We start from the raw sequence: 21,331 nt of genomic DNA on the forward strand, positions 1-21,331 counted from the left end.
GCCAGATTAGATGTTATGTTATGTTATTCGCATGATTACTGCTTGTGTATTTATTTGTATACAGTGGTACCTTGGTTCTCAAACGCCTTGGTACTCAAACAATTTGGAACCCAAACACTGCAAACCCGGAAGTGTTCCGGTTTGCGGACCTTTTTCGGAAGCCGAACGTGCTCTGTTTTGAGTATTACGCTTCCGATTTGAGTGTTACAGTGAGGTCTGTCTGTTTTGGCTATTTATTTTGCGTTTTGTTTTTGCGGCTCTTTTTGTGTGTGACTGTGTGGAACCCAGTTCAGCTACTGACTGATTGATTGTGTGACTGCAGTACCTTGTTTATTGCTTTCATTTTATGGATCAATGGTCTCAGTAGTTAATAAAATTCATGTTAAATTGCTTGTTTTAGGGGTTGTTTTTTAAAGTCTGGAACGGATTAATCCATTTTGCATTACTTTCTATGGGAAAGCGCGCCTTGGTTTTGGAACGCTTTGGTTTTGGAACGGACTTCCGGAACGGATTACGTTTGAAAACCAAGGTACCACTGTACAAGTAAGAACCATGGTGGGCTGCAGTGGACTGCTAGCATTAACCCTTTGCCGCCACTGCTGTCTCAGTCCAGACTGGGAGAGGGGCACCCCTAAAGCTGCTATTTGCCCCCAGAAAGCAACCTGCTTTCTGAGAACCTTCTTTCTGATTTAAGAGCTCTCCCCCAACACCACTGTTCTGATCTGGTTCAGGGTATCCAATGCTGCTGTTTTAGTAAATAAAACAGAAAGCACTCATCATATGTCACATCTAGTCTGGCCCTGAATTGTACAACCAGTTTTCATCCATAAAAAGGGTGCCTTGGGCTGCAATCCTAACCGTACATGCCTGGGAGTAAGCCCCATTGAATTCAGTAGGACTTACTTCTGAGTAGACATGCTTAGGATTGTTCTGTAAATCAACCAAAGTTTGGGGAATAGTGCCTTTGATGAATGTCTGAGAAGTAGGTGAAATATAATGTAGTCTGATTTCTCTTTCATTGTAAATAATCCAAACAGCAACCTGCTGCCTTATAAAAAGCAGTGGAACGGGTATCTTTCAATTAAACTGTGTTTCCCATTAGGAAACATTTCTTGAGCAATTTGATTACAGTGGTGCCCCGCAAGACGAAATTAATTCGTTCCGCAAGTTTTGTCGTCTAACGAATTTTTCGTCTTGCGAATCACGAAATCCCATAGGAATGCATTGAAAATCAATTAATGCGTTCCTATGGTCAAAAAAAGTCCAAACAAAGCCAAATTTGGTACAACAACAGTTTATTAACTGCTCTTTAAAGTCACACATACTGTAAAGAGCAGTTCAAAAATTGAAGGGAAAATAAATTAACTTTATAAACAAAACATGTCTTTGTTTTTAGACAAAGGAAACAAGGTCGCGAGACGTTTTCGTCTTGCGAAGCAAGCCCATAGGGGAAATTCGTCTTGCGAGGCAAATCGAAAACGGAAAAACCTTTCGTCTAGCGAGTTTTTTGTCTTGCGAGGCATTCGTCTTGCGAGGTACCACTGTAGTTCCACTTGTTAAATTTAAATTGTGTGAGTTTAAAAGTCTACGCCGCCTTCCTACTGACTATAGCCAAATTTAAAAATATTTTTGCTGCCCAATCTACAAAACCAGAGTAAACAGTTGCTGTTCCTGAAAAATAATCTAATTTGAATGTATGTCTTTTAAGATTCAAATGTTTTTTGGGGGGAATTAAATAAGCAACCCTAGTTTATTTATTTTGGCAATTTTGAATAAAACTGCAGCAGGTGTACTGGGCATGATTCATCCTCTCTTGGCTCATGTGTTTTCACTCTGAAAATATACCAAATATCTTTTGGTTTGATTTTCCAGTTCTGACATAAGCTGCAAAGGGAAAAGAAAAAACTGGAAATGAGATGCAGACATAAGAGCAATGACGATGATTCGTAACTTGCATGGCTGATGAAGGCAACAGAAATGAGTTAGCAGGGGGATTAGGTACTGTTTTCACCTGAGGCAAAAAGATTTTTGAAAAATACAACAACCTATGCTCCAGGGCTCAGTTTTCAGACCAAGACTGAAGGCAGGGATATGGTGCTCTCTCTGGAGTCTGCTGCTGAAAGCAACTACCTTTTGATGTTAGAATGGCCTTGACTTTTAAAACAATTTAAACTGAAGATAGATTGAATCTTCAGTATACGTTACTCAGAAGTGAAGAAATGGGCTTGCAGCCCTTCCTTCCACAAGCCTCCAAAAATGTGTGACATGAAGATTTTCCTCATACCGTGTCTCTGCAGTGGCCCAACTCAAGTGTTTCTTTCCTTTTAGGAAAGGTAAGAGGAGATCACATCAGCCCTCATGCCACACATTGCAGGAAACAAGGTAGAGAGGACTCACTCCACCACAGAAAAGAAGAGAAGAAGAAGAGTTTGGATTTGATATCCTGCTTTATCACTACCCAAAGGAGCCTCAAAGCGGCTAACATTCTCCTTTCCCTTCCTCCCCCACAACAAACACTCTGTGAGGTGAGTGGGGCTGAGAGACTTCAAAGAAGTGTGACTGGCCCAAGGTCACCCAGCAGCCACATGTGGAGGAGCAGAGACGCGAACCCCGTTCACCAGATTACGTGTCTCTTAACCACTACACCACACTGGCTCCAGAGCCCAATAATTGTATGAACTGGGTCTAGAAGTTACGTTGCTGCTCAGTCACCAGCTATTGGCTCCAATAACTCTCACCAATGCATCATGGGTAGTTTTCTGTGAGCCATACCAAAGATCCTTGGCCTTGAGATCAAAGCGCTTTGTGGCAAGTAGAGCTGCTGGAATCCTGATCAACCTCCAGAGATTTGATATCCCTCTTTTTAAGTACTGAAAATTAGCATCTCTCAAAGAAACCGTTACACAAAATACATTCGTTAAAAGAGTAAAAGATATATATAAATACTGTACATAGGCAGACAACCCACAACTTGTATAAAGAAGGGAAACTATCAAATTACTACCAGGAGGGCTACAGCCCCGACAAACAGCAGGTCACGGAGATGAGGCCTCTGACCAACACTCTGGGGCATTGCTGCTTGTGTTGGGAGAAGGGACCTCAGAGTCTTCAATGAGAGTCAAGTCTTCCATGCTTTCCAGACTTGGACTTGGCTGGAACAGTCCCAGTATCCTTCCCCGTGGATTCATCCCTGGCTGCTGCAGGCCTTGTTCCCCGAGCACCTTGACAAGGAAGTTGATGTACCTCATGGCTAAGCGGAGGGTCTCGTTCTTGCTGAGCTTTTTGTCCGGAGGGTGGGTGGGAATGAGCTTCCTCAGCTTGGCAAATGCGCTGTTGACGTTCTGCTGCCTCCACCTCTCCCTGCTGTTGGTGAAGATCTTTCTGGTCATTCTCAAGAACCGGCAGAACTAGAAGAAGATAAAAGCATAAAGGTCATCATGAACTGCAGCCAGAGGATAGAAATAAACATTTTTTTAAAACCCTTCAATAAAGGTAAAGGTACCCCTGACCATTGGTGGCGCTGTGGGTTAAACCACAGAGCCTAGGACTTGCCGATCAGAAGGTCGGTGGTTTGAATCCCTGCGATGTGGTGAGCTCCCGTTGCTCGGTCCCTGCTCCTGCCAACCTAGCAGTTCAAAAGCACGTCAAAGTGCAAGTAGATAAATAGGTACCACTCCGGCGGGAAGGTAAACGGCGTTTCCGTGCGCTGCTCTGGTTCGCTAGAAGGGGCTTAGTCATGCTGGCGTACGCCGGTTCCCCCGGCCAATAAAGCGAGATGAGCACCGCAACCCCAGAGTCGGCCATGACTGGACCTAATGGTCAGGGGTCCCTTTACCTTTACCCCTGACCATTAGGTCCAGTCGCAGACAACTCTGAGGTTGCGCACTCATCTCACTCTATTAGGCTGAGGGAGCCGGCATTTGTCCACAGACAGCTTCTGGGTCATGTGGCCAGCATGACTGAGCTGCTTCTGGCGAACCAGAGCAGCACACAGAAACGCCGTTTACCTTCCCACCGGAGCGGTACCTATTTATCTACTTGCATTTTGAAGTGCTTTCGAACTGCTAGGTTGGCAGGAGCAGGGACCGAGCAACGGGAGGTCACCCCGTTGCGGGGATTTGAACTGCCGACCTTCCGATTGGCAAGCCCTAGGCTCTGTGGATTAGACCACAGCGCCACCCGCATCCCTAAACCCTTCAATAAGATAGCTCAAACCTAGAGTCCAAGTGCAAACCCAATGCCTCTCTATTTCACTTCTGTTTGGTACGGGCCTGAAATGTTCCAGTAGACCAAAGGTCACTAGCGCCCCATTAGCGGATCACTCCAAGGGGAGCAGCAATATTTGTGAAAGGATAGCCAGAGTTGCCCTCTTCCTTTCTTTTGCTCTCTTGCTTTTGTCAGCACAAGCTCTGTGAGCAAATAGCGACCTTTGTGGGTTTCTCCGTTAGATGGCATGCTTCAAAATGCATCCTTGTCTCTCTGACATTTGTACAAGATCAGCAAACAGAGGCCCCCATCCACCCAAGAAATCCTTTTCAAATAGCTGACAGACTCCCAGTTTGTAGGTGGGACATTTATTTATTTACGGCCTCCCAACATGCAGCCCAATCCTAAGCATGTTTACTCAGAAATTCCACCATGTTCAGTTGTGGCTAAGTTAAGTGTCATGGGATTATTGCTCTTGTCTATTTGCCTTCACCTTAAAATGTCTTCTTAGCCCTACCTCAGGGAGCTGTACTTTGAATGCTTTTGCCTCAGACCCTCCAAGTGTCCCTGTTTCCCAGGGAGAGTCCCAGATTTACAGAAGCCATCCCAGTTTCTAATTTGATCCCAGAATATCCCGCTTTCCCTTAGGACATCCCTATTTTCACTGGGGAAATGTTGGAGGGAATGGAGTTATGTGACCTCCGAACCAAGGAGATAAGTTACCTTTAGAAGACATCTGAAGGCAGCCCTGCACAGTGATACCTCTGGATACGAACGCTTCTGCTTGCATATGTGTTGGGTTATGAGCTACGCTAACCCAGAAGTAGTTGCTCCCAGATGCAAACTTTGCCCCAGGATGCGAGCAGAAATCGCCCGCCAGAGGTGTGTGCGCAGTGGGAGGTGCGCTTTCACAAATGGTGCCTCATGTTAAGAACAGTTTCAGGATAAGAACAGACCTCTGAAACAAATTAAGTTTGTAACCAGAGGTACCACTGTATAGAGAATTCTTTTTTAAAAAGTTTCATGTTATATTATGTTTCTATAGATGTTGGAAGCTGCCCAGTGTGGCTGGGGCAACCTAGTCAGATGGGCAGGATATAAAATTTATTGTTGTTGTTACTACTATTGAATAGGACGTCCCTATTTTCAACAGAGAAATGTTGGAGGGTCTGTTGTCAAGGTTAGCTTTGCAAACAGAAATCTCTTGAGTAAATATTCCGTAATAATGCAATAAAACAAAATCCATATCCGGGATCCAAAGTGACCTGATTCAGATTGCCTGCTTTGAGTCTTATTTGAAGCTGCTCTGTAACATATGGGCACTTTTAAATGTCCAAACATCATGAAAATGTGAGGTTTAGGGTTTTCTTGTCTGTTAGGTGCAAGGATGGCCCATTCAGACAAAAAAGCTTTCATGTTTATGAATGAAATTGCTTCACGAGCATAATTTCATTATGTGAATGGTGTCAGAGAATGAACCCCAAAGAAAGGATCTGATATATATCTGTTGAAGTAAGTCTGGCTTTATATAATGTCTTCTCAGCCAGTTGGGTTTATTGGCATAGTACAAAATGTGAATAAAAATGATTCTGACCGCTCCAGAATATAGAAATTGTACAGAAGATACATTGTTGTCCAGGGTGTGTATACCCATATCACTGCTGTATGCTGTCAAACATATTTCATAGTGCTTCAAAGACCTATTTGACCAAAGTCAAAAACAGGACAAAGATGTGAAAGTATACGCATTATTACCTTCACCTCTTTGAAACTTCACACAGAATGAAGTCCGAGCAAACAAGTTAGAATCGAGAGCAGCACCTCAGAAGCCCCAAATGAACATGATGAACAAAGCTCACCCAAAGGCTACTACCATACAAAAGATTAACCAATGCAGGGATCTACAAATGAAGATCTGTTTCTCAATAGCCAAGGCTTTGGGCAGCATCCGTTAGTGAATCTATTCAGGCTGCTAAGCATCACCAGCCGCAGCAGTTCCTAGCACAAAAGCTGCATTTCTGGTGCATTTATTCCGCAATAAATGGCCGCTCAAGCAGCAGTAACCCTCGTAGGCTAGCAAAGAACCTCTGTATAATCCAGTGGGAATGAGGGCTTATGAACAAGTAAAATTTAAAGAGATTCAGACCTCCAGGGTATATAAATAGCTTAGATTTGTATCTGGCCTGTATCGTGCACATGCCAGCTCACCATGTTATGATGGCAGAATCTAGGGGCGCACAGATGAATAATCCATAGCAGGTCAACTGCCCAGACAGACCTTCCACATCACCCCCAACAATAGACTTCTCAGTAGTGTCCGTTCACACATTGAGTGCAGCAGCTATTGAGTGTACGGTCTAATCAAGGACAGATAGATCAAGCTGGCATACATGTACGTATCAACTCGCCTTTAGCATCCCTATCGTTGAACTTCGAAAAGGGTTAAGAAAATATTAGGGCCCCGATCCAGCTCTATAGCTACTGGCTATAGAGATAGAATCATAGAATTGTCAAGTTGGAAGGGACTCCAAAGGTCATCTCTCAAAACAACAACAATAAAGATGGGCCAAGATACTTTATGTCCAGGTGTATTTATTTTATTTAACAGAATTTGTATCCCACTTAATTATAAATAAATCTCTAAGAATATGATGAACAGAGGACTGTGTACAATGATCTCTCTCTCTCTCTCTCTCTCTCTCACACACACACACACACACACACACACACACAACATTGCATATATATTAGGAAATAGAAGAGATCCAGCTCCAAGGACCTTCCCTTACTGTGAGATGTGAGGTTACAGGGAACCAGGCAGAGGGCCTTCTCAGTAATGGCGCCTGCCCTGTGGAACGCCCTCCCTTCAGATGTCAAAGAAATGAACAACTAAAGAAATGAACTGACTTTTAGTAGACATCTGAAGGCAGCCCTGTTTAGGGAAGTTTCTAATGTTTGATGTTTTATGCTGTTTTTAATATTCTGTTGGGAGCCGCCCAGAGTGGCTGGGGAAACCCAGCCGGATGGGCGGAATATAAATAAATACAGTGGTACCACTGTTTGCGAACACTTCTGGTTGTGCACCCTTCGAGTAACAAGCTCCGCTAACTAACCCAGAAGTACGTGCTCCTGGAAGCGAACTTTGCCCCTGGATGTGAGTGGAAATTGTGTGCATGCCATTAGCGAAAGACCGCCTCAGGTTGAGAATGGTTTCCGGTTACAAACGGACCTCCAGAACGTATTAAGTTTGTAACTGGAGGTACCACTGTAAATTATTATTATTATTATTATTATTATTATTATTATTATTATTATTATTATTACCATCCACAAGGAGCCATTTAGACAAGGGTCTAGTAGGTATGGGACAAGAGACAAGGGAGAAGTAGGTATTGGAACAAAGATACAGCCCCATTTAAGGTCTGATCTCATGGAGAAAAGATTCCCAATGGATGCTGCACTCTTGCTGCCAGGAGCTTGCAACAGAAAGCAGTATATAGACATGAACCTTCATCTGGCTGGGGCTGGGAACAAGGAAGGAAGCAAGTAACCTGCTCCAAGACACTGTTTTTCCCCTGGTGGGTTGGGACCCACCACTGGTTGCAGCAGCAGCCGCACTACCAACATACAAATATAAAGGAAATTGTTCCGAACTGCATGTTTGGTTAAAGGTTGGGAAATGTTGATGTTCTTTCTCAGAGTCCAAATCTCCACCGCTTCAGAAATATTCACTAGTTCCAACCTGCCTTTGGAATTCAAAAGTAACACAGAAACTTAGACTCCAAAATAAATGGCCAACGGAAGCCCAGGATATTTTGCTAGCTGAAGCAGAACTCAAACGGCTGCCCTCCCTCTCCAACTAGGCAAACAAAGCAATAAGGAATATGGTTTATTCCAATTGCAATGTGTTTTGAGGGTCTGCGAAACTTCATCCTCAGTGGTACTGCAAATATAGAAGCAACATAACCTGGAAATGGGATAGAGACTTTAAAATATAATAAAGTTTGTTTCCCTCTCACAATCTCATATTAAGTGAATAAAAGTTACCAAGTTAGTTTGTGGTGGGAAATTACAAGAACTTAGAACGTGTCGATATATGTATGTATTAGTATAGCCAACAAAATTCAAATTAAAAACAGATTCCAAAAAAATGAGATAACCCCTCATAACGGAAAAATGCCCAAACGCCTAATTAGTAAGGCTCAAAATGTATCCTAAAGGTCTCTTTTAAAACGTATGAAGAAATATCTTACAAACGTAAGAAAGTAAACAAAGTTTCTAGCTGCAATTCTCTAAGTAGATACTCCCAGGCATGGCCAAACTTGGCCTTCCAGCTGTTTTCGGACTACAACTCCCATCATCCCTAGCTAACAGGACCAGTGGTCAGGGATGATGGGAATTGTAGTCCCGAAACAGCTGGAGGGCCAAGTTTGGCCATGCCTGCTAGTCACAGCCTTCCCCCACCTGGTTCTCTCCAAATGTTTTTGACTACAATTCCCATCAGCCCCTGCTTAATGCTGTCTGGGGCTGAAGGATGCTGCTAAGCATCCAAAATGAGACTTTTAATATCAACTGGAGCTAATTGCCTACCCTAAGCAACCCAGTATTATCAAGGAAGCAGAATTTTGGAGGCCTTTAACAACTGCTTGCTTAAGACTGATAGAATGGGCTCTTAACCCCTTAACAACATACAAATTCCTGGTTCTAAATAAATTGGGAGTGGGTTGGAAAATCTTGAGTGGTTCCCCCCCCCCCCAATTGTGATGAGTAAAAGAAAATGGAATAGTCCCATCTGCGCCACTCTGAGCTCTCCCTGGACAAACAGCACAATACAGATGTAATAATAAATAAATACTACCTCATTTTTTAAATAAACAAAGCCCTGCGTGGTTCAGACAATGACATTTATTCTTTTCCACAGCAGAAAGACATTAAATCCACTATCAGCAAGGCATGGACGTACTATTATGAGTTGTAGGTTTCTTAGCCAAGGAATCAATGAAATGGACTTCCCCACTTACCGTAGTTCTGTGAAGGAAACCAGCACCCTAAACCTAGAGCTCTACAAAAAAACAGACCCAGCAATGCAGCTGATGTGGTTCTAGCATTATCAGGGCGCCATTTTGAGCAAGGGAGCCGGAATGAGATTTTCCAAGCACGAAGGATTAAACTGCCCAACTTCTTTTGTTCTGTGTACTCACGCCAAACCTACAGTTGTGCAACCAAACGGACCACCCAAAATTGGTTTCAGTAGAGTATCTATGGTAGCGGTCAGCAAATTTTTTCAGCAGGGGGCCGGTCCACTGTCCCTCAGACCTTGTGGGGGGCCGGACTATATTTTTTTGGGGGGGGTATGAACAAATTCCTATGCCCCACAAATAACCCAGAAATGCATTTTCAATAAAACCACACATTCTACTCATGTAAAAACACGCTGATTCCCGGACCATCCATGGGCCGGATTTAGAAGGTGATTTGGCCGGATCCGGCCCCCGGTCCTTAGTTTGCCTACCCACGATCTATGGCATATGGATTTGCTCAGCAATGCAAATGTGGGTCCATGGTGGGAATGGAGGCATGTGAGAAAATATGTCTACCCTGCTTCTCCTTCATTTTCAAAGCAGCCTGCGACAACAGCAACAACTAAACCCCTTAAACGATTAAAACGGCCCCCGTTTGTTAAAACAACAATTGAAACAGCAATTCAATATGGACTGCCTAGCTAAAACAAAACAAAAAATGAAAGCATTCCACGACATGCAGCCACCGCTCCTAGACAGCACCAGCACAGAAAATGGATGCAGTTTCCTAAGGTAGCACTTGCCTTCTAGGTGCTCAAATCTTGCTCACCTAGCCAAACATTCGCTTTTTAAAGCCATGCTCTCTAATCTCAGATGCCTGCAGATTTATTGCCATTTTTCAGCAGCGCACACGGAAAATGCACACCGCATATGGTCAGAGGCACTTTTCTGTTATTTTCCTGTTCCACTGAGTCAATTTGAAAAAGAGGTTATGGGCTGAAGAGGAATTAAGGGTTGTACCCAGTGGTAGATTTACTCAGAGCAGACACACTCAAGTAAATAGCTATGACTAACTTAATTTCAGTGAATCTACTCTAAGCAGAGCTGGACAGAACCCAAAGCTTTTCTTGAGCTTTCATAGCCCAATAAGCAGTGGCATTTCAATATTATTGTTGGTTTTGTGGGTCCTTTAAAAGAATTATAATAAATAATGTGGGGGGGGGGTTTCAGGCTGATTGAAGTTTCTGACCACTTGAACAACAAAATAAACTTCTTCTTTTTACTGAGTCTGCATGTATTAGATCACTACTGCAATATAATTAATGTATGCAAGCCCAAAAGATTAAATAAGTACACTATTTTGCTTATTTATTTATTTATTAAAAAACAAAAGCGGTTTTCAAATGCACATAGGGTGAGTTTTGTCCATTTTAATTTGAGTAGCAGAGGGAAACAAAAATACTGAGAAGCAATTTTTTAGTATTGGTGCATACAATTCCTTGACGCACTGGTCCCAGCTCAGAGGCTTCGATGACCATGCAAATACAAATATTCGCGTAGAGCTCCCTTATGAGCAGAGGGTACCTCATTCACTTCAGTCGGTTGTGCGTAAGAACCCTTGTGGAATTTTGAATCAGGGTCATTATGCAGCAATTAAGCGCCACGGAAATTAATGGGACTGCATTCTAAGTAATACATTGGTTTCGCTAATGAAGTCTGCTTTTATGTAAGAATTACCCCAAACACAGCAATTAGAAGGGGGGCCCAAATAAACAACCTAAGATTAGTACCCCCAATTAAAAGCGCATTTAGGAAAAGGCATTGCCAAGAGTCATTCCCCCCCCCCAAATAAAGGTTGTCCCCTGATTTAATTCATATCTCTCTCTCTCTCTCTCTCTCTCTCTCTCTCTCTCTCTCTCTCTCTCTCTCTCTCTCTGTGTGTGTGTGTGTGTGTGTGTGTAAAAATCTAAGAGAAAAATAGCCAGAAAATATAAGGAAGGAAAGACAGACAGACAGACAAAAAGCAGTTTTTAAAGCAAAAAATTGCAGCTGCTGGGGAGGGGGGAGGCACCTAGATCAGAACCACAGAACCGTTTTCCATCTCATGTTTTTGCTAATCTGAAAGCTTCTCCCCCCCCCCCCGCCCCGAAGCTGCTATTAAGTTCAGGAGGCAAATAAAATTGTGCCAGGGAGGACTAAGGCTACCTTCACAGCACCTGTCTCAGACTGCATTGGGGGATTCCCCCGTGGCTGCATTTGGCCTTAAAAAAAGTACAGTAATAATGATTTGCCACCATCATATCCAGTTTAGGGTGAAATGAAATGAGACAACGGGGATGTGCAAATAGCTCTTTGGTCTCTGTGAACTTTTACAAACAGCTGTGGCACGAGGGGGGGGTGCATATAGGGCCACAACAGGGCAGAGACTGGGGGGGTTCATTGCTTCCCCCTCCACTGAATACAAACTGCCCTTCCTATCGAGCTGCTGTTTGCCCTGCAAGGAAAAAAAGCACACATTTTCCTAACAAGCCAAATAACAGCTTGGGAGGTGGTGGTTATAAGGAACAGGGCATGTTAACCCCCTCCCTCTCCCCAAAGCCACATTCTCAAACGGATTGCCCGACCCCCGCTTGCTGCCAATATTTGCAAAGGTTTGCAGTTCTGTTTTTCGTTATTCTTATTTTATCGCCAAAAAGGATAACCACCTAAAATCTGGGAACCATGCAAATCCAGAATTAAATAACCACACACACCCCAAGTCATCAAAGGAAAATCATATCTAAATCACACAGGATGCTTGCTGTATAGTGTTAATTATATTTAATATTTATAAGCCGGTTTTCTATGTGTGTGTACACACAGGCTTGAGTATAAAGAGTTTTCTCTCTGCCCATATCCAGTTTGGCCTTTCAAATGAGAGGGGGGCAGTTCTGAGATTTTTCAGCCAAACGGTGTTGGCAAATTCTAGCCATAACAAAGTACCTTTTTAAGGCACTTTGATTTCATTGGAAGAAATGTCCTTAAATCTCTCCTGCTGATGTCAACAGTATTCAAAGGTGTTTCTCCTTATCTGGATTTTGCCCCACATTATAAAAAACGTACATATATTATGGAACTGAAATCTGTATATAATAAGGTACTGCCTGTGCTTTTTGGGGGGTAAAAAATAAAAAATGTGGTGCCTTGATAAATGTGCTGTGGGTGCCAGCCCATAATAGCTGCCATGGGCAGGGAAAATAAGAGGTACTCTGTATTAGTAAGTAGGATCACAAAAAAAGCACTGGGTATTGCAATATGACCAGAGAGAATTACATGTTGAGCTGGTATTTTCCACTGGACACTGTATTGTTTTAAGTGGGATGAAAGTCCAAGGACTCTGTTGTTGCTGTTATTATCTTTTAAACGGTGTTTAGGAAAGAATCGACAAGATAGCTAAATAGTTCCTATATGTATGCACATGCAAAGAATTTGCCATCTAGGCAAGGAATTCATAGCTGTCACTGTCATATACACTCAAAGGGGAGGAAATTCAACAAGACTTGCAACCTGCTCCCAAACACTTTATACGGAAATGCCATCGAAAGTCCTTTAAATGGAAACATACCCACAGATTTCGGTAGGATAGTTTCACGTAGTATGTGCTTAAGACAAGGAATGCAAAGCTACAGATCTGCCTCTTGGGGCACTGAGTGAATCTGTATTAATTAAACACTATAAAAATATTCCACAAGACACACAATGAGCTAGCTACCTTGCATGCTAAAGCATAAGAATCTGTTGTCTGAATATTTCAAAAATAAATACGACAGAAACTGTTGAGGCTGCTGTGGTTTAAAAAAGTGGCCCTATCATGTTGTATACATCGCATGTAATGGCATGTAGAGTGTAAAGGAAGCCTCAAAGTGTCTGGTTTAGTGGCATTTTCCACCCAGGGGTGGACGTGATTTTAACACACCACATGGTTTTAAATGCTAAACTCTTGAAAGCTTCCAGAATTTCACTCGGTTGTTGATATTCCCTGTTTCTTCACCATTGTCACTGTTGTTATTATTATGCACTAAATTTGTATACCAGAAGGTCTCAGGGCGGTTCACAACTTAAAATCATAATATAAAAACGCAAAACAAAAACAAGAACAACCTAATAATACCCCCCTCCCTGCTGAATTCCATGCAATCTCAGCTGTGGAATGTTATTCAGACGGACAAAATGAGAACAGCTCCACCGCCGGTCTCTTAACTGCAACGCTTATGCTACAATGTCAGCAGCAATGTGGGAAAGAGCAGGGGGTACAACCGTCACCCTCCAGGTCTGTATTTAGTCACCTGTGAAGGAGCAGCCCTTTCCAGACATAGCCGGAGCCATGTGCCACCACCACCTTATGAGTGTCCAAGGGAAGCTGTCAAGATTCTTACTCCTTCCCCAGCACAAAATTCAGCGCGGATGTCTAAAAAGGCATTCCAGCGAAACCACCCAGCAATGCCCACAAAGCCTTTTGGTTTTGGGAAAAGTGGGAGTGTGTGCACATTTGGGAAAGTTGCATAAAAGGCTAAAATGCTTTAAAAATAAAAATAAAAATCTAAGGAGGAAAAACCACACAAACACATTATAAGCAAAGTAACTTACCTTTTCGAAAGCTGATCTTGCAGAAGTGTTCGCCTGCAGCCCAAGTTCGCTCTGGCTGCTCCCGGTACTTTGCTCTCCCAGCTCTGAGACGCAAGAGCTGCTCTCTCTCCTGACAATCCAGCCAATTGCCGGTCCCTGCCTGCTGCCTCCTTTATAGAACGCCAGATCCTTTGTCTGGCGCGTGTCACCACTAGTGCTAGCGATCCAGGGAGCTTATTCCGTATCTCCTGGGAGATCCTTTTCAAGCTGCAGCTTCTTGCTCTTCCTAGAATTCTAGCCCATGCTAGACAAGGCAGCTTTGGAGCTTTGTTCTGAAATGCCAAGATGTTTGGATTCAAACGCTAAGGGAGAAAACACACCAGACAGGCTATTTTTGCAAAAGGCCGTTAGTACCGTATTTTTCGCTCTATAAGACGCACCAGACCACAAGACGCACCTAGTTTTTGGAGGAGGAAAACAAGAAAAAAAAAATATATTCTGAATCTCAGAAGCCAGAACAGCAAGAGGGATCGCTGTGCAGTGAAAGGAGTGCTCTGATGGTGTTTCCTGCTTGGCAGGGGGGTTGGACTCGATGGCCCTTGTGGTTTATTCCAACTCTATGATTCTATGTTCTGGCTTCTGGGATAGCTGCACAGCCTGCATTCGCTCCATAAGACGCACACACATTTCCCCTTACTTTTTAGGAGGGGAAAAGGTGAGTCTTATAGAGCAAAAAATACGGTAGCTGGCAGTTGGCAATGTGATGCTTTCTATGGGGTGTTGGACTCCCATCAGCCCCCAGCCAGCATGGTCAATGGTCAGGGATGATGGATGTTGGGGGGCACCATCTTGCCTACCCCAGCCATAGCCTAATGAATTCAGCAGGGTTTTATAGGAGATGAGCTTCGTTTAAGTCTGTGCTTAGGAATCAGGCAGCGGGTGGGGGGGGGGCTCAGCCCTGGAATTGATTTCCAAGTGCCTGGAGTGTTAGCATGGCAAAGGAAGCACCTCTGAGCATGTGCAGAGTGTCCAGCAACCGCCAAACATCATTGTGTGCCTGGCCTTTTGAGCGGGGAGAAGCTGGGAGACCAGTAAGGGCAGCTTGGAGTCACGCTCAGAAACCTGGCAATGCTCTTTTTAGAAACCAATCGCCGGAATACAACACTTGTGGGAAAACACCGGTGTGGGAAATGCCTCATGGGATGAAATTTTTTAAAAGGCAACAGGAATGGTTGTCGAAGAAAGCAAAACAAAGGAGACGCACGCTACTCTGGAGACCCGCGGAGGCTATTTGTAATCAGAATGTTTTTCCGTGTATCGTTCAGTGATGTGTGCACCAAATATTTCACATAACTGCAGCCCAGGGAGACACGTACATAGGTATGCAGCTACAAACAGGGGAAGGGCTGTAGCTGTGTTTAAGCTCAGACCTTGTGTGGAGTAACTCCAGTTTCAAACCCTGGTACCCACATTTAAATGGGTTGGGGGGGTCTAGGTATTGCCTCTGGTCACAAACCCTCAAGAGCATGGGTAGGCAAACTAAGGCCCGGGGGCTGGATCTGGCCCAATCGCCTTCTCAATCCGGCCCGCGGACGGTCCGGGAATCAGTGTGTTTTTACATGAGTAGAATGTGTCCTTTTATTTAAAATGCATCTCTGCGTTTTTTGTGGGGCATAGGAATTCGTTCATTTATTCCCCCTTCAAAATATAGTCCAGCCCCCCACAAGGTCTGAGGGACAATGGGCCGGCCCCCTGCTTAAAAAGTTAGCTGACCCCTGCTCAAGAGCTTCTGCCACCTGAACGAGATGCACCGATTCTCTGACCTCCGACTTATAGTATGGCAACTTCAAAATGTTCAGACAGTAACAACTGTCACACAACAATTCAGTCGATAGCCACCCCCACCCTTGGTGACTGGCCTTTAGTCTACAGGGTTTAGATGTTGGTTGCAGCAAAGCATGAGAGAGGAGAAAGAGCTTCTCTCCTCTCAGGCATCCTCTGTATTGTATTACTATGCTGTGCTGTTCAATGCTTATAAAGGTAAAGGGACCCCTGACCATTAGGTCCAGTCGTGACCGACTCTGGGGTTTCAGCGCTCATCTCACTTTACTGGCCGAGGGAGCCGGCGTACAGCTTCCGGGTCATCTGGCCAGCATGACTAAGCCGCTTCTGGCAAACCAGAGCAGTGCACAGAAACACCATTTACCTTCCCGCTGGAGCGGTACCTATTTATCTACTTGCACTTCGAGGTGCTTTCGAACTGCTTGGTTGGCAGGAGCAGGGACCGAGCAATGGGAGCTCACCCCATTGCGGGGATTCGAACCGCCGACCTTCTGATTGGTGAGTCCTAGGCTCTGTGGTTTAACCCACAGCACCACCTGCGTCCCTCAATGCTCGTAGAAGGGTGCTAATAGTTTTGTAAATAAGTCCAATAGGTAGACTGATACCTTGGATAAGGTGCGTACTGAAGTGCCTCAGGGCAGACCTTCTCAACTGGCACACTGAGTTGAGTGAGCTCTGTCCTGCTGCAATAGCTAAAAAGTTAACACCAGGTCCCTAAATCTGGATGCTGGACTTGGAAATAATTTGCTTGGTTCTGTGGTTTATTCAACAGGTGGTTGTTCCTCACCTGGCTAATGAACAAGTTGGTGAATTTCTTACCACAGTTGGTGGCCCGACAGTGGAGGCTGGCCGGCCCATGAGGGCAAATGGTGCATGCCTCACCAACCTCTCTGCTCTCAGGCAGCCCCCACCTGCCTGTCTTCTTACTTAAATCCAGACGAGGGGAAGTCACTGGCTGTCAGTCTCAGTATTTCGCTGTACAGAAGCATCCCCGCTGCCCCTTCCCTTGCTTTAAAACAGGTCTGGGGACAGAGGGGAAGGCGCACACGTGGCGCTTCCCCTCTGTCCCCGGACGGTCTCCATAGGAACGCATTGATTGATTTTCAATGCATTCCTATGGGAAACCGTGCTTCGCAAGAAGAAAAACTCGCAAGAAGAAAAAACTTGCAGAACGAATTAATTTCGTCTTGCGAGGCACCACTGTACATGTATGGACCTTATACATGAACTGACTAGAGAATGAACTGGTCCACTGGATCTTCTGCTTTTTTTGTTGAACTTTATGAGACTTCCGTTGAAATCTACAATTTGATACAATGAATAGTATACCTTATTTATTCAAAAGTATAGCCGGTTACGTCTCGTGTGTTCATTGAGTATGTTTCACATAACCATAGGTTTGTTGTTGTTGTTTTACCAGTCTCAAAGGGCACCAGCCACCACTTGCGTTGCAAACTTTGCTGCCTCTGCTGTTTGCCACCCCCTGGCTTTTCTGACAAGGTGCAAGAGGAGGGGTGGAAATGAGCTGGCTCCCTCCTCTTGCACCTTGAGCTGATGCTCATTGCGCAGAAACCAGCATGGAGATAAAAAGCTAAATAAATAGATGTGATTTAACACGTTTGTATGCCTCTCTTCAGTAGGGGGGCGGGGAGCCTGAGACAGCTTACAAATATCAATAAGAAAACAGTCCCTGCTTTTCATGCTTATAACCCATAAGACTTGGTGCAGAAGGAAAGAGGATGGGGAGGGAGGGGGTCAGAGCCCGGATCTGAGTTACGGAGTTATTGTAACTCCAGCTGGAATAGAAAGAGCTCAAGAGGAGCTGGAGGCTGCTGGTCTCTCTGCTGAGCTGATGGGGAAGCCCTGCATGCAGCCCAATCTCTCCTTCTTCTGCTCTAGCCAGAAGTGGCTGCTGCTACCTCTCCACGCCGAACGGCTGCTAATGAAGCTGCTGCTCAAGGCACAACGGCAGAGGTCAGCTGAAAAGCAGGCTACCCCAGTGGCATATCGTGGGTTGCCAGTGCCCGGGGCTGCATGAAGGAGGTGGGAGGGTGGGAGAGGTCACTTCCTGGTTCGCATGGAGAAGCTGTTTTCAATGACACCCAGCAATGGAAGTGCCCAGCGGTACCGAGGCAGCACCAGGTGTTGAAATTTTGCTCCCCTAAAATTTTTGTGCCCGGGGGAACTGCCCCTGTGGCCCACCACCACGCTATGCCACTGGGGTACCCTATCTGATACTAAGCAGCTTGGCACCTATTATTACTTCTACTCCTCCATAATTGGCTGTCTTGCTTTTAATGCCCTTTTTTGTAGCCAAGCCTGCACACCTGGATTGGTCCATGGTCCACCTGACATCAATCGATCAACCTTTGATTTTCAGTCCTGAGCAAGCAGCAGAAGCACGGCTTACTGAGCCCCTGACAAGCTGCAAGACATAGGTGGCAAGCCACATTCAGCTTGATGAATGACAAGTTGTGGCAGGCCTGTCCTATGGTACGAAACAGCTAGTCCTTAAGGTTCATTTCATCTGATCCTGACTCCCTTTTCACTATCGTAAGTGCCTAGAACGTATCAGGCTTGCAAACTCAGGAAAAGTGCAGGAGAAGTTGAACCTGGCCTACTTAGCATGTCCCAGAAACACAAACTATATTGTACTGCCTGGAAGCCCACACCTTCTGCTGCTCCAGAGAAACGGACACGGAGCAATGGATCCAAACTACAAGAAAGAAGATTCCACCTAAACATTAGGAAGAACTTCCTGACAGTAAGAGCTGTTCGACAGTGGAATTTGCTGCCAAGGAGTGTGGTGGAGTCTCCTTCTTTGGAGGTCTTTAAGCAGAGGCTTGACAACCATATGTCAGGAGTGCTCTGATGGTGTTTCCTGCTTGGCAGGGGGTTGGACTCGATGGCTCTTGTGGTCTCTTCCAACTCTATGATTCTATGATTCTATGATTCTACCATAATGTGCATACCAGAGGCACAATGTTCCTATTTTCCAGGGATGTCCCTGATTTAGAGAAGCAATCACAGTTTCTGATTTGATCTTGGAATGTCCCACTTTTCCTTAGGATGTCCTGTTTTCATTGGAGAAATGTTGGAGGCTGTGGAGTTATCTGACCCCCGAGCTGTCTGAAGACAATCCTGGATAGGGAATTTTTAAAAATGTTTAATGCTTTCTTACATTTTTATATATATTGGAAGCTGCCTAGAGCGGCTGGGACAACCCAGTAAGATGTGCAGGGTATAAACAGTAAAATTATCACTAGGGGATGAGACATTCCTAAGGCTGCCATAATTAGAAGGAGGAGAGTTGTCCTAGGTAAAGGTAAAGGGACCCCTGACCATTAGGTCCAGTCATGACCGACTCTGGGGTTGCGCTCTCATCTCGCTCTATAGGCCGAGGGAGCTGGTGTTTGTCCGCAAACAGCTTCCGGGTCATGTGGCCAGCATGACTAAGCCGCTTCTGGTGAACCAGAGCAGCACACAGAAACGCCGTTTACCTTCCCGCTGGAGCGGTACCTATTTATCTACTTGCACTTTGATGTGCTTTCGAACTGCTGGGTGGCAGGAGCTGGGACCGAACAACCAGAGCTCACCCCGTTGCAGGGATTCAAACTGTCAACCTTCTGATCGGCAAGTCCTAGGCTCTGTGGTTTAACCCACAGCGCCACCCGCGTCCCGAGAGTTGTCCTAGTGGGCAACAAATAGCCAGAGAAAAAAATAATGGACTTTTCTTCTCCAAAACTCACCTAAAGCATTTAAGCTTCGGTTCTTTTTAAAAGGGATTGTTCTTTTGCAAGCTCTTCAAAGGAGAAAAGGTTTTCTTCTTTTCAGAGAGGGAAGGGTTGGAAAAAAGAAAGTAGTGGAAAATAAGAAAAGCTACACTTCTTTGAAAGGAGTTGCAAAAGGAAGTTACCTCTGGAAAGAGCTAAATAAACTCAAAACAAATTCACTCTGCAATCGTTTTGCATGCGTCCTGCCACCGAGACCAAAGGGAGCTGCAATCTTATGTCACACTCATCAGGAAAGGTGATATAGAACGGCAGGTTCGAGAATGAAAGCAGGGCTATATATTTATCTTTCTTTGGTCCGAGCATCTTGAATTGGCGCCTCTGCCGTGAAATAAAAAATAGTGAAGGCAGGATTGAAAACCTATCCACCTAGATCATTGAAATAAGTCACCCACGAAAGGGTTTAAATCATCTTGGTTTATTTTAACACTGCCCAGAATGTCAACACTTCAAATTTCAGTGGTTTGGAAATACAGGCCACACATTCTTGTGATTGCAAGTTCCTTCTCCTGCAGGACTAAATTGAGGCTGGTCTCTTTTCTCATGGTAAATTAGAGCAGCAGCTCTCCCCTCTGAAAGCTGTGTCAACTGCTTCATTTAGCACAAGTGTTATGTTAACTAATCCCCCACTAGCCCATTTGAAAAGGGCCTTTGGCCTCCACAGAAGCCTCATTTCCATCTAATTTACTTTGGAAAGTTGCCAAAAGCACCTCCAGTGTGTAACCTCCTCCAGATCATTATTTACCCACAGCCTGCAGCGCTGAGATATTCCAGCCAGGAATATCTAATATGGGAGAGAAGGTTTGCTCTGTACCAGGAGCAAAAGAGATGGACAACCATTTGCATCTGTAAAATTGTGGACGCACAAATCTATCCTGCCTCCTGACGTCCCACAAGCAAAGGTTTGGGACTTCTACTGAATCCGCTGAAATCATTTAAAACCACAAAAAATAAACTGAGGAACCGCTGAGATGATATGGTACTACAGTCGTACCTTGGTTTTTGAACAGCTTAGTTCTCAAAGGTTTTGGCTCCTGAACATTGGCAACCGGGAAATGACTGTTCCAGTTTGCGAACTATTTTTGGAAGCCAAATATCCAGCGGGGGGTTGTTTAACCGGCCCATGGATCCTTGCCCCCCACTGCCTGCTCCGTCAGCTCCCATGCACCGCGCTAAACCGGCACGGAGCAGAGCGGGGACACTGGCTGGCTTTCCATTGGCTGCAGGAAGCTCCTTCAGCCAATGGGAAGCTGTGCACACCTCCTCCGCGCTGGAAGGAGCGCCGGAAATAGTGTTTGCACGCGCATGCATGCATGAACTTGTCCAGGCCACAACAGCTTTGCCGACCCCTGCCTTAGACTATATTCCAGTTCAGCTCAACCCTCAGTAATATTGGCCTAGAGGTTTGAAGTTTCAAAACGGGTTGGCATCCGTCTCTCTCGGGAGACAATGGAAGAGTGCACCTTCGAGGATGAAGTCAAGCTGTTGGGAGACTTACAGCGCCTGCCGTGGCTGTAGAGACTGATACGTGAGAGACATGTTTTGTTGCAGCTGGAGCAGATGAAGGCATCAGGTGGCAGATCCTGAGGGCTAAGGCACTTTGGAGCCCCCAAATGGTTTTTTAAGGGCCCCAGGGCCCCTCAATGTTCAGAGGGCCCCTCATGACGTCACTCACGTGACATCAGGACGTTGTGCATGTGACGTCAGGATGTCCCATCAGGCCCTCTCAATCGTCTTGGGAAGCTGGCACCTATGCGCTGATGCGTGTGAATCACTGCGTTTCTTCTTCCTGCACTTTCCCTAGATATCGTTCCTCCCTCTGCTCACAAGGGATACAAGACCTGACCGTCTGTTTCCAGGCACTGC

The 21,331-nt window shown here is 45.0% G+C and overlaps 2 protein-coding genes across 2 annotated transcripts in view; both read right to left on the reverse strand.

Annotated features, from left to right (window-relative positions):
• The window catches only part of LOC310696250 (uncharacterized protein), a 960,839-nt gene that overhangs the window by 111,970 nt on the left and 827,538 nt on the right, over nt 1-21,331 (reverse strand). The window lies entirely within an intron of this gene.
• Nucleotides 1,551-14,140, reverse strand: TAL2 (TAL bHLH transcription factor 2). Its single transcript, XM_083481598.1, has 2 exons — nt 13,854-14,140; nt 1,551-3,407 (listed from the first exon to the last, which is right to left on the reverse strand). Exon 2 carries the CDS (start codon nt 3,387-3,389, stop codon nt 3,036-3,038), a length of 354 nt encoding a protein of 117 aa, XP_083337724.1. The 5' UTR covers nt 3,390-3,407; nt 13,854-14,140; the 3' UTR covers nt 1,551-3,035.

The sequence above is a fragment of the Podarcis liolepis genome (assembly GCF_965112155.1).
Source record: "Podarcis liolepis genome assembly, chromosome: 17".
Classification (NCBI taxonomy): domain Eukaryota; kingdom Metazoa; phylum Chordata; class Lepidosauria; order Squamata; family Lacertidae; genus Podarcis; species Podarcis liolepis.